Source organism: Drosophila navojoa, chromosome 2 (genome assembly GCF_054131105.1).
Source record: "Drosophila navojoa isolate 15081-1374.11 chromosome 2, UAZ_NAV_1.0, whole genome shotgun sequence".
Classification (NCBI taxonomy): Eukaryota; Metazoa; Arthropoda; class Insecta; order Diptera; family Drosophilidae; genus Drosophila; species Drosophila navojoa.
Genome location: NC_142890.1, coordinates 48,159 through 61,512, shown reverse-complemented (window position 1 = coordinate 61,512; position 13,354 = coordinate 48,159). Strand labels below are relative to the sequence as shown.

At 36.9% G+C, this 13,354-nt stretch overlaps 1 protein-coding gene across 1 annotated transcript; it reads right to left on the bottom strand.

The window, feature by feature from the left end:
• Positions 1 to 166: 166 nt before the first annotated feature.
• LOC108649100 (protein FAM50 homolog) lies at positions 167 to 1,436 on the bottom strand. Its single transcript, XM_018098103.3, has one exon. It carries the CDS (start codon positions 1,298 to 1,300, stop codon positions 230 to 232), a length of 1,071 nt encoding a protein of 356 aa, XP_017953592.1. The 5' UTR covers positions 1,301 to 1,436; the 3' UTR covers positions 167 to 229.
• Positions 1,437 to 13,354: the final 11,918 nt, after the last annotated feature.

Sequence of the window (13,354 nt, the reverse complement as noted above, 5' to 3'; positions counted from 1 at the left end):
AACGGTTTAACCTTAAGGTGCGCCGACCCACTTTGACTATTATCACCAACCATACAAAATGTTATATGGTTACTCCACTCCACATTTACTCCACTTAAAAAAATATATATATCCAAGACTTTTTAATATTCGATTTTTTTTTATTTATGGTCAAAGTGCTCGCCAGTTTTGAATTTCAATGAATTTAATCAGCTTTAACGCACCATTTAAATAATATAAAATTGAAATTTTATTTTTTGTTCTTGTCTTTGTCGTTATCCTTGATTGTATATTTGTCATACGACTTGGTGGGATCATATGGCTCCCAGCGGCTGGCCGGAAATATGTGCTTGTTGCGCTCATACCACGAACGCAACAGCACTTTGCCCGCATGTGATTCCTCTTTCTCGACGGAAGCGTCGCTAATCATACGAACATCGTCGTGCACATCGAACTGGAATAGTGGACCAGATTTGCCGCGAGCCTTAGTAACAATGAAGTCATAAAAAGAGTAGTGATGCGGCAATATCAAATCCTCCTTCACATACATTAGCTGATCGGCCATCACAGTCTTCAGTTCGATGAACTCTTTGCGAAGTAGCTCCAGGCATTTCTGAAGGAACTGATATATGGAATTACCCTTTTTCATCAGCACATTTCGTCTGTGCCCGGAGCCATCCCAGTAGCTAAACGTAATGGAGATATCCTCGTCTTTGAGTTCCGCCTGCTGCATAACCCATTCTTGTCGTAACTGTTCCCGTAAGCGATTCTCCTGTTCCTCACGCTCGCGGTCCGGCAGAAAGGACGTATCAACATCCGGATTCTTACAAATTTTCTTTCTTTTTATTGGTACCAGCACATCTATCTGGTCGGTCCACTTGGCTGGCGTGGGCTTAACAAACTTTTCCTCTGTCGATGCATCGTCTTCGTCTTTTTCCTCTTCTTCATCATCTAGATTGAAGGATAACGCTTGTATTTGACGCTTCTGTTTGTTCTTCTCTGCTTGTATAGCTTCTAATGCACGCTGCTTCTCTCGATCCTTTTCATCCTTTTTTTGCGCCAATTTCTTTTCTCTCTCTCGCACTATGTCTTCTTGCTTAGCCTTCATCTCATCGAGAGTGACCAGGCCAATGGTCGACGACTTGAGCTGTTGCTCAACAGCATCGTAGTGAGTCGCAAACTTGTTCTCAATCTTATCCAGCTTCAGCTCCTCCTCGATTTTTTTTTTCCTGAACTCGATCTCTTGCTGCTGGATCTCACGCTTTTTCATCAGTTGAGCAGCGCGCCCAGCCTCACTGGCGGCACCCTTGTAGTGGGCCATGAATTATTATTGAAACTCCTTTATTTGAATAAAATACAACAATAATTTATATCAATATTTATTTTCGCTTAATGACAGCCGTTCCACTCCTTCACTCGTTAAGAGTGCCAGCTGTTATTGAACAGTGGTTCAATTTTTATTCAGCTGCCGGAACTACTTAGCTCGTGAGTGAAATTGAGTGTCATAGCGACTACCTTTTGTGGGGCAGAAATGTTGGCGCACTTGATTGAAACTCAAGTATGTGCGAGCTTTAACGTCCTTTTAAAGTCCTTTACAAAGCTTTTGCGAGCTGGCTAACATAAATACATTCGGCAGATGCCGTTAACTGCTTCAGTTACAGCGGAACTTTCAAACCTATTGGACGCGCTCGGCAAAAAGTAAATCAGCGCAATCAGCTGATTGCTGATTGATATTTTTGAAATCGAATTATATTATTTAATTCGCATTAAGTGGATTGTGATGTTTTCTAGGACTCCAATTATGAATTTATTGATTGTTAAATGATGTAAATACCAAAGGCGTGTCTAAACTGTAGAAATGTGAGGTTTTTTCTTGTCTCTGTGTGAATGTATTTATGTGTGCGTTCGTGTTGTAAATGAAGAAGTGCTCTGCGTTGAGCAAGGACATTACGGACAAAGAGTAATACCAGCAAGTGACGTGTGGTGGGCGGGGCGTGGCGAGTGGCGGGGATACAGTGTAGGGCGGAAACGGAAGTTCCCAAATTGAAATGGGATTTAAGATGAGCGAACCATTAAAAAGATTCCACTTACAGTTTGTTTTGGCCATCGAATTTCTATCTTGGTGTCGTTGCTGCCGAGTAACTTAATGTGGCTACTTTTTAGAGGTATAGACTATATTCATGAGCCGAAGTCATAAATGTTTTCGATGTCGATGTCAAGTGCTAATAAAATCATTAACTGTTGCAACACATTAAATTCATAGCCCAGACTCAAGTCGTCATTCAGGCAGCAAACATTGTCGTAAAGACTATTCGGCAGTCAGTCAGCTGACCAATATCCGAGGGCGTAACATGAGGTCGTGTGCGTGCTGCAGCTAATTGCCAGTGTGTGGGAGCATGCGAAAAACTATTAAAGGACCGTTCGAGCTGAAATCGTGTGAAGTAATTAATGGCGACAATAACTTTATCGAGCATTAATTAATTTATCGCACATAAAACTGGAACACCGGGCACAATATCCATTAAGATACATATATGTACATACATATATGGATGTATTCCCGATCAATGCAAACGGAAAGCGGCTATACTTGAGAGTTGGCGAAGCTTAAGCAAGGCCAAAATAAAATTAAACAGTTACAATTCAATTTAAACCGACAAATATCAAATACTCTTAACCATGCATTAAAACAATTAATTATGCATAATAAGAGTTGATTAGTTGATCCTGTAACACAACTAAAATCAACTTTCAAGTTTCCCCTGATTCCTGGGTGAAGTTAATTTTTCAGCTATTATTGCATCTTCGACTTAAGTTTCCCTGTGGAGCTTCAAAAGCCATCTTTCTTTTTCTTTCTCGTCCTCTCATTGATTTTTTTCCCTATATACTCCATATCGAAAAGCTTTATCAGGTCTCTGGACGAAGTATTAAAACATTGCACAAGTGCCGTAGGATAAAACATTGCAGAAGTTTAGTTGTCAACTCTTACCGGATTCAGCTTCATGTTTTCGCTCAGAATGTATGAGTGAATACTTATGAATTACAGACTTTTCAACCAATGTCTCACAAATTTCTGAACGGCGGCTTGTAAAACTAAGAATCCGTACTTTTTTCAACTATAAAGTTGAGACTTTCTTTCCTCTGAGCGTTGAACTCTAAATTTCCTCTGAACTGAACTGTAATTTGAAGTGTACAAATTGGTGGTTGCTTATAGCACAAATTTCGTAGCTCATTGTTCAATGAAGCCGAAATATATATAATGGGAAACCATTGATTTTTAATTAATACACAATTAATTACAATATTCTACTTTTAGTTGCATAACAAGGTATCGAATTTTTGGAGTAGTATAAAAATCGAAATAATATAATATGAACGTATTTTGTCACATAAGTAATTTTAAATATCTTTTAATTCTGTTACATGAGTTATTTTTAAATATTCTCTTATATTATCATTATGTTATATCAATTTTATATAAGTAAGGATATTCAAGAAATCCTCATCTAACTTTTCTAACGCAAACTTTTAATAAATTATAATTAATAAATTGGTAATTAATTGATTTAGCACTTTTATTTTATGACCATAATATCATCTACATACGTAATAATCCGCAGCACTTTTCATTCAATTTTGTTTACGATTTCAATGTAAATGTGCATTTTATATGTTTTCGGGTTTTTTTGTAATTTAGGCTCAGTCTTCTTACTTGTTTCACTTTTGTTTGGACCAGAAAACTTTTTGTATGTTGAGGTTGAACAAAAAAAAAAAAGGTAACTTTTTTTAAATCAAAGTAAATAAAAAATATACAAAAAATATATATAAGCAGCTAATTGTTTTTTGTTTTCTTGGTTTGAGGTAAGGAAGTGGTCAAAAAGGAACCCTGTTTCCCCTTATTTTTTGCGCTGGCGCATTTGAGTTTTCCCACACATTGCGTACACTTTCAACAATTCGCCGTCGGCACCCATATCCGCTTTAAAACTCTCACACATACATTCTCTTACGCCGACACCCGTGTGCATTCAGCACAAGGATTTATGCAGAATTTTCATAAAGCTGACAACTTGACAAATGATTAATTTGTTGTAGCTCCCTAAAATTGGCATAGCTAGCTGAGCAGCTCCTCTTTCAATAATTTATGCATTTATTTGGTATTCCCCATAGCGCTGAAAAAACGCAAAGCGGGTCCATTGGAGCCTCCACGCATTTTGTTATATTTTTAGCAGCGCTTTTTGTAATCAATTTTCCTCAAGTGAACAATAATATGTACCACAACATTGAACATGTGATGTGCAACTAAAAATATGTTATGTGTCAGTTTCTGCCTTTTAAATTGTGTTATGGAAACAAGTACAATAACAACAACGCCAACAGACAGAATGGTTCAACGTACAATAACGTTGTCGATTGCCTGTACTGAAAATTGTTCTGCCATATGTAAAAGTAGTGACACATAAAGCTTTTCTTAAAATACCTACAATAAAAACTGTCCACTAGACAGTATTAGAGCATTTACCGTAGCGATTCCTTGTCAACTGTGGATACTATGGATGCTTGAATTCGTATATACATTATTACGTATACGCCATGTATTTTAAGCTAATGCAGACAATTAGAAATAATTTAAACCTTTTTTCAATTTAATACATAAAAACAGCATGACATTTTGTTCGTTAAAAGTGGGCTGAAAAACAAAGTCCATTTTAAACTGTGTGCATTTGTATTTTATGAGACAGCTATATTTCTTTCTACAGTCAAGCATCCAATTAATGATTTATTTTGATTGCACTACGATATGGGACTTCAGCTGATTGAAAATACAAATAATTGAAAGTAAGATATTACCCTTGAATATCGGTGGCACCGTATACCTTAAATATTGAATATTGAACTACAAATTTTAAATAATTTAATTTATGTTCTTTACACATTTACTTTTTCATTATATTGAAAACGCTGTTATAGGTCAAAAATAAAATATTGAGAAAATATACATAGCAATCAGCAATTTTTATATGACATAAGTTTTGTTTATTTACAAGCAGATCATTTTTTGCTTATCTCGTCCTTCTTGGAGTTAGCAGCGGCCGAAGTCAATTAGTATATTAATCTGTGTTATGTTCACTTCTTAATGCGAGCTGTTAATTTGCGCTTGATTGAAGCATTCGTCAGTTTGTTCCTGATGCTTAGCCAAAAACCTCAAAAAATCACAATAATTTTTTCCCCTGGTGCATTGGGAATTGAGCTAGCACGGCACACGCATCATAAATCCTGAATATACAAGTCTTCACTTGTATCCCTTATATTCCTGTTTGGCCAAAATCGATTTGAAAGCATTTTATGGCATAATTATTCTTCTTCCAATAAAAAAAGTTTTCCACATGCCCGACAACTTTGCGGGTGGCGCTGCCTTCTTTTCATATTATTTTATTATTTCTTTTTATACTCATTCACGAAGTGAATTAGTATATTGGTTTTGTGCAATGTCCGTCTTGCTGTCCGTCCGTCTGTCCGTCTGTCCGTCTGTCCGTCCGTCCGTCTGTCCGTATGAACGCAGTTCATTTCGCCGCTATTGAAGCTAGAGACTTGAAATTTGGAACACATACTTGTGTATAACTCCGATTTATAAAGTGTTAAAATTTTCCCGATCCGCCCACTAGGGGCGTGGCAAATCGGAAAATGCATTTTCCGATATACCAGAAATCATGTTAGTTGAAGAGCTAGAAAGTTGAAATTTGGTATGTAGATCCGCGTTGACCCCCCAAGTCCAAAAAGCTATGGTGGATATATCTACGCCCATTGGGGGCGTGGCAAATCAGATAAAACTGTATCTCCTAAAGTTCTAAAGCTAGAACGTTGAAATTTCGCACGTGAGCTAATGCTATAATTCTATAATGATTGGTGAAAAAATTTTATGTCTACGCCTAATAGGGGCGTGGCAAATCGGACCTGAAGATATAGTGATTTTTCAAATTTGGCTATATTTTAGGCACTATTGATGCTAAAGACTTGAAATTTGGTATATATACGCGAGTTGACCTCCCAAGTCCAACAAGCTGTGGTGGATATATGTCCGCCCAAAGGGGGCGTGGCAAACCGCAAAACTTTATATCTCTTACAGTTTAAGAGCTAGAAGCTTCAAATTTAGATAGTTGAGTTACTGGTAACCTCCTCTATCGATGCCCCAAAAATAATTGTCACGCCTCTTTGGGGGCGTGGCATATCGAAAAATACCCTGTAATTTTCACATTTTTTGAGCGTAAGCATTCAAATTTTGCATTTACGTTACCGTTAGCTCTTTCTAAGAACTGGCCAAAAATGAGGTGTCTACGGCCACTAGGGGCGTGGCAATCGGCATTTATAGTATCAAATTGCGACATTTATATGCTTGAGCTATCTATGTATGTACATGAATATACAAATAGGCTTAATAGGCATTGATAACACGGAAGGAAACATTTTTATAAAATCTAAAAATAAAATTTAAATATTTAAAAAATATAAAAGAAGCTAAAATAACAAAATTTGCAATTTACAAAAAAGAGTTTTCCGCGGGATTTGAACTCGCACCCAAGCCATGTTTGTCAAAATAACAAAAACATATTTAGCCGGCGCCTTTGCCGACAGCGCTACCGCCTACTGTCAACAATAGTAATTAAAATGAAATCCAAAAATAAGATTCTTGTTATGAGAGTAGCGGATGGTAAATTCAAAAACAAAGCAAAAACAAATCAGTCTCATTTCAACGCTAGAGTATGCTTTTATGTGTACATACATACACACATACAAATGAGCGCGTGCTTAAGAAAGGCTGGAATGCTTGATGCTACATATGCGTGCAGACTTATGTGCATACATATACATGCATATATGCGTACATACATATATGAGGGCTATTTAAGAAGAAACAAATTAAAACTTATAAAATTGTTCAATTAGAAAAAAGAATAAAATAAATATCTATTTTATAAAAACGAAATATGTATGAAAAAAATACACAACATTGAAGGGGCTTTGAACCTCCGCCACTGTAACATAACTTGCGACGCCTCTATCACCCACGCTATCGTTTTGCTTGACAATCTGTTAGCTAAAATACAATAAGCTAATAACAGAGCGTCATCTGACAAAACTACAACAACAGCTAGAAAATCCAGAAATCAATCGCAATTCTTAGAATGCTAAAAAGCGCACTGTTGTAATGTAAGCAAACGCTAAAGAATCTGCAATAGGTGTGACCGAAAGCTATTAACGAAAATTACCATACATTTGTACTCAAAAAGTGCACGATCAATATAATAATTATCGATTACTCGATAAAAATTACCAATAGCTACAATTTCTTTAAAGCCAAATTAAATTTGAAATAAGAATAAATGCCCCCTTGTAAACATAGCATCATGTATACGGTCTGTGAATGAGTATTCCGCAGTCGGTAGCGCCCGACTGCAACGTTCTTACTTGTTTATTATTATTATTTTTCTCAACTTTAATTTGGCCACCTGTTATAAGTAAGTCGTAAAAGTTCGATTTTCGTATCTTCTACATTGTATATACCCTATGCCCGGGAGGTATGTTACTTTTCGTCTACAATGTGTTACTCATCAAAGCAGACGAATTACAGACATTGGCGTTCAAATTTGAACTCTCCACAAAAAAGAAAAAAACACACAGTTCTTTTTATACCCTGAACCCATTGAAAATGGGAAATCAGGGTATAATGGTTTTGTTAAAATGTATGTAACAGGCAGAAGGAGGCGTGGCAGACCCCACAAAGTATATATATTCTTGATCAGGGCGACGAGCTGAGTTGATTTAGCCCTGTCCGTCTGTCTGTCCGTCCGTCCGTCCGTCCGTCCGTCCGTCCGTCCGTCCGTCCGTCCGTCCGTCCGTCTGTCCGTATGTTTGAACGCGTCGATTTCAGAAGATACAAGAGCTAGAGACTTCAACTTTTTTTTAAAATGTCCGTATATATCACGCGCAGATCGAGTTTATCACTAAAAAACGATAACTCATTCCGATACTTTTTTATCGATAAAAAACCTTATCGAATATCACTTAAATAATTATATCTCCTACATCTTTCAAGCTAGAGTCTCCAAATTTAAAATGTATATTAAGACGCATGTCATACAATTTCGGTTTTTGTTAAAATTTACCCCCCGCCCCTATATCCACCCCCTCACCATCATCTTTGTAGAAGTCGTATATCAAATACTAGAGACTTGTGCTTCGGTATACACATACATTTAAACAATATGAATACGTTCTGAAAGTTTCATTACGATCGTACGTCTAGAAATTAAATTATTCAACAAATAAGTTCTCCTAATATTGCCAACACTGCAGCGCAACCCAAGCGCAATCGCCTGTATATGTGAGTGTGTGTGTGTGCGTGTATTTGTTTGCATGAGTGCGTGTGTGGGTGCTAATTATTATTGAAATATCAGTTGCTTGTAGGGTTCAGGGGATCTCGTAGTCGAGCAGTCTCGACTAGAGCTTTCTTACTTGTTATAGTACATCCTTTTTCTTTTTACATCGTGCGTGCATTTATTATTTAGTGGCGTGCTAGTATTATATAGTCGCATGCTATTATTATTTAGTCGTAATCGGAGGCATGAAACAAAGATACACAAATGAAGTGCTAAAAATGTGTCCCAAATTCAGTTATATGATTTCCTTTGCAAATTGGGTGTGCGGGAATGTATTATACGTGTGACCTTGGGCAACTAACACCAAGCGTCTGTGGGTATATGTATGTGAGTGTGACTGCTTTTAAAATAGCTTAATAAGCGACGGCAAACGTTGTTTGCATTTTCGCAGCGCAGCAAGACAAAACAAATACAAGCATACGTGGGCGCGTGTGCGTGAACATGTGTGTGTTGATGATTGAGTACATGCATGTATGTGTGCTCTGCTGATGACTATATGAATGATACTCGAATAGCCAGCCATCCATATAGTCGAGTGACTCTCCTTCTTTTTCTCGCTCTGTGCAGCGTCCAAGTGACAGGCGCCTGACAGAAACCACGCCCCACCCTACCAGACCCTTGCCCCTACCTTTAGAGCGTGCACTCCTTTGTGGCAAAAATATCTGTTCCATCATTGTCGCGTAATTTAATGCCCAATGTTATATCGATCTATTCGATTTCAGGCTGAATCTCAATTACAATTAAGGCCAATTTGTCTGTGTGTAGATATGCTCTTGTCTGTATTCTGTTGAATGTGCCGGATTGATACTAACTACAGGAACAGCGAAATATTCTTTGTTGTAATAATTATTGGATCTCCCACTCTGGCACTTTATATGTATATATATATATATATATATATATATATATATATATATATATATATATATATATATATATATATGTATGTATATATATATTTTTTTTAATTTTTTTGCTCACTTTTGTATGTTTTGGCTGCTTTGATTTCGCTTACTGTTTCGATTTGCCTTTTACCAAGGGTAACTTTTCGGCTGCTACACACATATATTATTTTCTTATAAATACATATATGTACATATGGATATGTAAGTATTTATTGCCTAAAATAAAGAAAGTCGGATGCCATGCTTGCCCTATTGGTTTAATGTCAGGTTGTTTTCTGATTTCGACTAAACATAGCCAACACGTTAGGTAGGGTTTGTTGATTGAAGCGTATTTACTGTGGGTATGAATATATTTACTTTGTCTCTATTTAACTTTTTTTTTTAAATATTTTTGTAATTTTGCATAGACTTCTCCTTTGCTAATAGCTAAAGCATTATTGATTTCCTTGATTTACCTAAACACTATTAATAGCAAATCAGGAGCATTGGCTAAGACTTATAAAGGTGTTATCATCAAAGATGAATGAAGACTAACTAACAAGCCGGACGGATTTAAATCCCATAAAGACATATCTGCGGTAAGGGAATCTACCTAATTAACTGTTATGGGAGTATCACTAATTCTTTATTTTTACTAACTATAATATTTTCACTAACAATAATAATAAAATTTGAAGAAATTTGTGTCTAACTTAACCTTAACTTCGTAGGGCTTATAGCAGCTTAGCTCGCCAATTTGTGTATTGCGTGCTTTTAGGCGCGCTTAAAAAATGCCACTGACCAATCGACAAGCATACAGTGTGTAATACACGTGATATAAATATTTACGGCGATGTGGTGTTTCGGCACTCGTAAAGCTTACACACGCGACATATGTGAATAGTTGGTCTATCTGTGTGCCAGGTCAAACGATAGAGTCGACACCCAACTGGTCTTTAACATCGCAATTTATGGTCGCTGTCAGGGTCACTGATAAATGTCATAGACTGGCAGGAATATAAATATCTATTATTCGTAATTCAGGCTAGAAGTAATTGATTTGTGTGGCATGATTTGTAGCTCAGCTCCATGCCTGGAGTTTCTAAGCCATTAACGTAAAACTCGGCAAACAGTAGAATCTTCAATTTTATAAATATATTCGTATTAGCTTATTTATTTGTAATTATATTTAAATATTGCAGACATAGCTAATATATAGCTGTAGCTATATCTCATATTGCTCGCAGAAACAAAATATCAACAAAAACAGGAAGTACGGTTGATAGAGTTGATTGTTGCACGTTGCACTTGGGAAATTCAATTGGATCTGTGTTCGCTATGATAGCTATTGGTATTGAGCGATTGTTGCTCCATTTCATTAAAAGAACGAATGTACATATGCGTACGTGTGTGTGTGTGCCGTTGAATATCGCTAGTTTTCCTGCTACATGCTTTGGAGCATGAAATTTCTGTAGCCTTTTTTGTGTTCCTCCCTTAGTTGAATAACTATCTGCCTGCCCTTTTCACAAATAGCGCTACGTATGTGTGAGTGTTGATGTGTGTGGCTGTCTCAATAGTATTTTGCCCGAAAGCTATTTGGCATTAGCCAAACGGCCAAGGCTGCCAGTCAACCAAAAACAATCGACCAAGTAGCAAAATAAACTATAATACACATACATATACATTGCTTGCGACTGGGACTGATTGAGTGTGTGATGTGTTCTTAGGTGCATATGTATTGTATGCCAGTCAATGGCGACATGGAAATTCCAGCGCGTCGCGCACTGAACAAAAAGTTGCTAAAGAAAACAAAGCTTGGCACCCTAAACCATAAATGTTGCCAACTAGACCCAAAAAAAAAAATCTCATAGAAGCAAAATAGCATAAAAGCAAGTGTCTGGGGATGGGTGTGCCTTTTGGATTGCTGCGTCTATCCATCTAGATTCTCAAGCTGTTTTTTCTGTTTGCCCCACTGGAATACCCTGTAATAAACAAGTATTTTGTAAATTTATGCAATTGCAATTGCCAAGTGATAAAAGTTGTGAGTTATAGATCTTGAGTCGAATGCCAACCATAATACCAAATACATGGCTTACCTTGCCATGATTTATGAAACATGAACTATGAATAATAAACTATAAACCATATTATATGGTAGATACTATGTACTACAGTTCTACCATAAAACCATAATAAGACAATTCTTATAAAAGAAAAATGAATAAAAACAAACAAAAAACAAGTAGGAAAGCCCTAGTCGAGACTGCTCGACTACGAGATCCCCTGAACCCCCCAAGAAACTGATATTTCAATAATAATTCGCACAGACACACGCACGCTGTGCACCAGTGTTGGCAATATTATGAGAATTTATTTGTTTAATAATTTAATTTCTAGACGTACAATCTTAATGAAACTTTCAGAGCGTAATCATATGATTTTGACCATATGATTGTGTACATTCCAAAGCACAAGTCTCTAGTAGAAATACGTTTTTTACAAATTGGGGGCGAAGGGGGCGTGTTATACAAAATCTCTTGATTAAAAACTGTTTGTATTCATCATATGTATATACACAGTATATCTGAAGTCTCCACGTCTAATAGTATCATCAATTTTTCGATTATTCTCGATAAAAAAGTTATCGGATGATTTATCGAAAAAATAAAGCAAACTCGTACTGCGTATGGTATACACGAGTATGCACACAAAATTTCAGCTCTCTAGCTCTTATATCTTCTGACATCTCGGCGTTCATACGGACAGACGGACAGGGCTATATCGACTCAGCTCGTCGTGCTGATCAAGAATATATATACTTTATGGGGTCTGCGATGATTCCTTCTGCCTGTTACATACATTTTCACAAAAACATTATACATTAAATCTGAAGAATATTTGAAAATTTCTGTGCAATTTTTTTTTATAATACACCCTGTATCCTTTACAAATACAAATTGCAGGTATAATGTATAGCAGAACATATAGCAGCTCAGAATAAAAGCGGACCACTAGCAAATTATTTGACAGTCATAAATATAATTGTGCTTTTCATACCCATTGACAATGTGCAATGACGTATATCAACTCTTTCGAATTCCTGTCCAGCTAGACAGCCCGTTGGCTCAAGGTGTTTCCAAGATTTACTAACAGGCAACTGAAGCCAAATGGGGAAAGGTTTACTAAGGCCTCAATTATGCCCATGCAAACAGAACTCACTGAGGCGATTGTGAGAGGTGGTTGGGATATTGCTGGTGTCACAAATGCCAAAGGTGTAGACTGTGCTACTTTTATGTTGCAACTTCATTAAAATTGGTTTTTATGGCAATCGTAAAGTCATCTCAAAAAGCCACTTTGTGTTGTGAAAGAGGCATGGGCGGATAAAACGAAACAAAAGTCAAAAGTTCCAGATGGGCCGGTCAAAGGACGAGACGAGAAAAAAGGAGGCGTGGCAGTAGCGGTCGAGGACAACGCTACTTTTAATTACTTGCTGCATAAATTTGCACTCATTTTATTTTTTTTTAACGATCCAGAGTCGGGTCAGTTGACAGGCAGGCCGGATGTAAGGCTGCCTTGTTTGCCGTTAGTAGATTTTTCGCTTAATACCGCAAAATTTTGTTGTATGCTGTCAAAGGTTTCAGTATATGCGTATATCAACATTTATATAGAGTACACTCTAGTAGCACTCCTCCTATTTGTAGTCCTTATCTTTTTGTCGAAAATGAAAAAATTTTGTTAGCTTCGTGCGAGATTTCACTAACCTAACAAAATTATGCAAAACCGTTTCCAAGCATTACTCTGAACGAAATTCTACGCCGCTTTAAAATAGCTAACGGTACAACAAGGATTATACGTATGTGCGTGCTCTGAGATATTCTTAATAAGAGCACGTCATTTTTACGGTTGACTGTGCTCCCACAAGTTTTAGATGTGAAAAGATAAACGTCAAATGATTTGGCTGTGTGGGTTTTTGAGCAGGTCCTTTGCTATCCTGAAAACCACCGCTTTCACTCCTTCAATTTTTTCGCAATTGTGTAAAGCTGTGGCATCCTCTCC